The 5685-nt window shown below is 48.4% G+C and overlaps 1 protein-coding gene across 1 annotated transcript in view; it reads right to left on the bottom strand.

Annotated features, from left to right (window-relative positions):
* Positions 1-243: 243 nt before the first annotated feature.
* pex5la (peroxisomal biogenesis factor 5-like a) overlaps positions 244-5685 on the bottom strand; it is a 60618-nt gene continuing 55176 nt past the window's right edge. The window contains exons 12-14 of the mRNA XM_076277685.1: positions 5177-5339; positions 3383-3540; positions 244-445 (exon numbers count right to left, since the gene is read on the bottom strand). Of these exons, the coding sequence (XP_076133800.1) occupies positions 244-445; positions 3383-3540; positions 5177-5339 (523 nt within the window). The remainder of the gene's footprint in view (positions 446-3382; positions 3541-5176; positions 5340-5685) is intronic.

The raw sequence follows: 5685 nt of genomic DNA, 5'->3' as shown, positions 1-5685 counted from the left end.
TCTCTAAGGCAAATTTAGTTCTGCTGCTGTTCTGGGTTCCTCAGTGGAACCGCCTGGAACAGCAGCAGGCAGAGCTACGCTACAGTGGTACGCAGGAAACAAACAAACAAACAAATAAATAAAAAGATAAACAAACAAAGAAACAGTCTCTCAAATTCTAGTGCTTTTATCGTGCAAATCCAAATCCCACCCCCAAACACATGTCCCGCCCACGAGTAAAGGGTTCGCCTGCCAAGGAGCCAATCACATGTCCAGGTTGAAGGCGCGCATGAGCTGGTCGAGGTCCCCGATGTTGGCGGCCTGGAAGAGCTCGGGCTGGTCCAGCATGGAGAGGGCGATGCGCAGCGCCGCCCAGATGTTCCCCTGCATCACCTGCTGGGACAGCTGCCCGCTGTGGCTCTTCCTCTGCAGGCTCAGCGCCGTCAGGAAGTTACTGGCCGCCTCCCTGCACACACACACACACACGCACACGCACACACGCGCGCACACACACGCACACACGCGCGCACACACACGCACACACGCACGCACACACACACACACACACACCCCAACACACACACACACACACACACACACACACACACACACACACACACGCACGCACACGCACACACACGCGCGCACACGCGCACACACACGCACACACACACACACACACGAAGACTGTGAGCGATAGAGATTTGTGTGTGTGTGTGGGTGTGTGTGTGTGTGTTGGGGTGTGTGTGTGTGCGTGCGTGTGTGTGCGGCTCTTGTTTGCGTGACTGCCCTACCCCCACCTCCCAGCCTCCCAGTCTCCCCAGCTCTGCATCCCGGTGACACCCAACGACCTAAGCCACCATCACCTCACGCCCTGCCCCCGCCTGACGCCTCCTTGCCTGTGCCTGTTGAGGTGTCCACGACTCTGGCAGCCTTGACAGGGACATCAAGGAGGTGGTCAGCCCCCACCCACACACCCCCTCAATACCAGTGCAACACTCACCCCCACCATCACAGGCTATCGTACCCCCACCATCACTGGATTTTGCACCCCTCCCCAACATGGCGATCACGAACAATGAGGTGACAACGACCTCAGTCAACAGCCATCAGTGTGTGTGTGTGTTGTCTGTATGCTACTGAGACCTTGAATAATCAATAAAGTATCTATCTATCTATCTATCTAGGACCAGGTAGCACCCGAAGCGCAATGGACGCACTGTGTTATTCATAGGGAAGCGCTCGTGTCAAGGCAGCTTAGTTAGTCCTGACCTACATGATATTTTGAACGAGGTTGTGAGAGTGGTGAATTTCATCAAGACACGGCCCTTAAAAGCGTGTCTATTCTCCGCACTTTGCGAGAAGATGGGAGCTGACCAAAAGGCTGTACTGTTTTGCAGCGAGGCAAGGTGGCTTTCCTGAGGTAAAGTGTTGTCGCGTGTGTTTGAGCTCCGAGTCGCCTCTTCTTGGAGGAAGAGCGCATGTTTGAATCTGCAAGCACTTTCACTAATGAACATTTCTTGACGAAGCTGGCCTATCTTAGCGATATATTTGGAAAGCTCAATGAGTTAAATCACCAGTTACAAGGCAAAGACAAGCACCTACCTCACCTAGCAGATAAGATTACTGCATTCACCAAAAAACTTGAGGTATGGGACAGGCGCCTCGATCGCGACAGTATTATGCCTTTGAGAATCGCTGAAACGTCTGATTCGGGAGCCACTCTTGTGATCCCATGTATTAAACAGTAGGCCTACATCACATCCCTGCAAAGTTTATTTAAAAAATATTTCCCAACCAGCAGTGCTCGATGTGACTGGATTATGGATCGATCCATTTAATGCAGCATGTTGGTATTTTATTGAATATATTGTACAATACTGTAAAATATTGGCCTATGCTTCCTAATATGTTGCTGGAAAACAGAAATATGTGTGTTTAATTTACAATGGCACATTATGTATTGTATGTAAGAGGATATATTTAGAACTTGTCATTATTTCAATAAATTTGACAATTTTAAGCTTGACCTACCACTTTCTTAGAGCGATGAGGGACAGGTGGGGCTTGAAAATGCCCCCTTGATCAAAGTGGGGAATGAAAGAAAAAGTTTGAGAACCACTGGTCTAAGTGTGTTTGTGTGTGTGAGTGTGTGCTCATATTTGAGTGTGTCTAAGTGTGTTTGTGTGTGTGGGTGTGTGTGTGTGTGTGTTTGTGTGTGTGTCAGGGAAGGCTCAGTGATGTTATATTCATGAAGTCAGTTGTGGAATCTTGTCTTCATGTAAGTTTCATCAACTACCATGTTTATTTTATGAGTATGTTTGACTGATTGGACAGGCTCTCAAACATTTACATCACCCATCACCCATAACAGATAACATTACTTCAGCTCTGTGTGTCTGTGACTGTGCGCGTGTGTGTGTGTGTGTGTGTGTATGTGCGCGCGCACGCGCTTGTGTGTGCACGTGTGTGTGTCGGAGCTGTGTGCTCCCAGGTCGATGCAGCTGATCCCCAGGTTGTATCATAAATGGAGGAAGTGTGTGTGTGTGTGTGTGTGTATGTGTCTGACCAACCTGTGTGCGCCCAAGTTGATGCAGCTGATCCCCAGGTTGTATCATAAATGGAGGAAGTGTGTGTGTGTGTGTGTGTGTGTGTGTGTGTGTGTGTGTGTGTGTGTGTGTGTGTGTGTATGTGTCTGACCAACCTGTGTGCGCCCAAGTTGATGCAGCTGATCCCCAGGTTGTATCATAAATGGAGGAAGTGTGTGTGTGTGTGTGTGTGTGTCTGACCAACCTGTGTGCGCCCAAGTTGATGCAGCTGATCCCCAGGTTGTATCATAAATGTAGGAAGTGTGTGTGTGTGTGTGTGTGTATGTGTGTGTGTGTGTGTGTGTATGTGTCTGACCAACCTGTGTGCGCCCAAGTTGATGCAGCTGATCCCCAGGTTGTATCATAAATGGAGGAAGTGTGTGTGTGTGTGTGTGTGTGTGTGTGTGTATGTGTCTGACCAACCTGTGTGCGCCCAAGTTGATGCAGCTGATCCCCAGGTTGTATCATAAATGGAGGAAGTGTGTGTGTGTGTGTGTGTGTGTGTGTCTGACCAACCTGTGTGCGCCCAAGTTGATGCAGCTGATCCCCAGGTTGTATCATAAATGGAGGAAGTGTGTGTGTGTGTGTGTGTGTGTGTGTGTGTGTGTGTGTGTGTATGTGTCTGACCAACCTGTGTGCGCCCAAGTTGATGCAGCTGATCCCCAGGTTGTATCATAAATGGAGGAAGTGTGTGTGTGTGTGTGTGTGTGTGTGTCTGACCAACCTGTGTGCGCCCAAGTTGATGCAGCTGATCCCCAGGTTGTATCATAAATGGAGGAAGTGTGTGTGTGTGTGTGTGTGTGTGTCTGACCAACCTGTGTGCGCCCAAGTTGATGCAGCTGATCCCCAGGTTGTAGCGTGAGCGGATGAACCCGGGCTGGAGCTCCAGGGCTCGGCTGTAGGCCTCCACTGCCTCCTCACTGCGGTCCCCGTTAGCCAGCGTAGCACCCAGCCGGTTCCACAACAGGTAGTCCTGACACACACACACACACACACACACACACACACACACACACACACACACACACACACACACACACACACACACACACACGTGTAAATGTACACACACTCACAAATACATAAATGTACACACACACACACACACACACACACACATGTAAATGTGCACACACTCACACATGGTTATACATTTAAATGTATGTGTATACTGTAAGCACAAACTATTGGCAGGTGTGCTGGGGGTTTGAGTTGGTGAACAAACCCTAAATGCCCTTTCGGTCTCTGCAGCTGAGTGAAGTTTTGCTGCTGCTACTCTCTGAGCAGACGGAAAAAAGATGCCAGCATCCCCGGGTATTTAGTTATCTGCAGAAACTTAAAGCGGTCTTCTTTAAAATTCATAGCCTAGTAACAAACTCATTTTGCAGAGATGCTACCTAAGATGTGCAAAAGCAGCAGGCACAAAATGACCTCCCACCCAGAGCGACTCAAAGCCACTGAGAGGGAGGGTGTAATAGTGCGTTCATGTGGCTGGGAAGTGGGAAAGTTCCCACTTTGGAACTCCGTACTTCTGAACTGAGAGCACAACAAAAGGGCGACGTTGCTAATGTTCATAGGCTAGCTAGCCAGAAGGCTAACTTCACGTAGTTACTCAAAGGTACTGTACTCTGGGAAGTACATTTGAATATCACAATAGCCTGTGCTTAAAAGTATACCATAAACAAACAGTGAAGTGATTTATTTGGGCATGTAACAAGTCCATTTTTTATATTTCACTATGTTGAGTGACGTCAAAACATTCTCCACGGGGCTCTTGCAAACCTCCCACTTCAAAGGCCGAAGTGTGACGTACCCCCCTAAACTACAGAACTCTCCCACTTCCCAGGTGCTCATGAACACACCATTAGTACGAGTGATGAGAAGACGTCAAAGACATTGGCTAGTTTTACATCAACCAAAACGACGAACAGTTAGTTAAAGCCTAATACAAATATATCAAACCCTTACAACTGGAGAGATTAAACCAAAGCCCACTTTCTCCCACCCATACATTCCCATGACACCCTATTTCTTGTGGAAAGAAGCTACTAGTAAAAACAGGGGAATACATATACATTTGTGAATGCACACACACACACACACACACACACACACACACACACACACACACACACACACATCTCTATCTCTCTCTCTCTCTTTCCATGTCTCTCCAACACTCTCCATCGCTCTCTCTCCATCTCTCTCTCTTTCTCTTTTTCTCTCCCACTCCATCTCTCTCCAACACTCCATCGCTCTCTCTCCATCTCTTTCTCTCTCTCTCTCTCTCTCTCCATCTCTTTCTCTCTCTCTCTCTCTCTCTCTTTCCATCTCTTTCCATTTCTCACCCTCTGCCCCTCCCCCTCTCTCAGAGTCTGTCTGTTATTTTTTATTATTTGGAATCTATGTGTGAGATAATATGGATGTGTGAGTGTGTGTGTGCTTCTGTGTACACACCTCTGACCTGACAATGGGGGCTGCGATGAAGGCATCGATGGCCTTGTTGAACTCATGACTGACGTTAAACAGCACACCCAGTCCTGTCTGCAGGTGTGTGTGTGTGTGTGTGTGTGTGTGTGTGTGTGTGTGTGTGTGTGTGAGACACACACCTCTGGCCTGACAGAGAGGGCTGCGTTGAAGGCCTCCACGGCCTTGTTGAACTCGTGACTGAGGTTGAAGAGCACGCCCAGTCCTGTCTGAAGGTCGGGGTCGATGGAGTCAGACTGCTTAGCCGCCTCCAGAAAGAGCTCCTTCACCTCGGTCAGGATGGAGCTGAGGAGGAAGAGAGGAGATGAGAGAGAGAGAGAGAGAGAGGGAGGGAGGGAGGAACCAGTGTTGCGCGGTCTGCCCGAAATTAAGCGGTCGCCCGCGGATGACCGCGGTCACCCGCGGTTATGAGTCATAAACAAAATATTTTAATGATATTCGGGTCATTTGCGGGCGGGTCAGTTAAAATTAATTAAATATATATTTTCTACAAATAGGCCTACTTAAAATATCACGAGAAAGCTAGCATCAATACAGTAAAGCATCAATACAGTAAAGTCAACAGTAAAGAAGCAAGACGCGAGTTAAAATAATAAAGACACCCCTTCAGGAAAAGCGATATAGGCTATGG

Source organism: Alosa pseudoharengus, unplaced genomic scaffold (assembly GCF_046254945.1).
Source record: "Alosa pseudoharengus isolate Yale_2024_CS ecotype anadromous, Long Island Sound unplaced genomic scaffold, YU_APseudo_1.1 YU_APseudo_1.1_scf_11, whole genome shotgun sequence".
NCBI classification, from domain to species: Eukaryota; Metazoa; Chordata; class Actinopteri; order Clupeiformes; family Clupeidae; genus Alosa; species Alosa pseudoharengus.
Note: the sequence above shows the minus strand (reverse complement) of the source record. Positions and strands in the feature narration are given on the sequence as shown.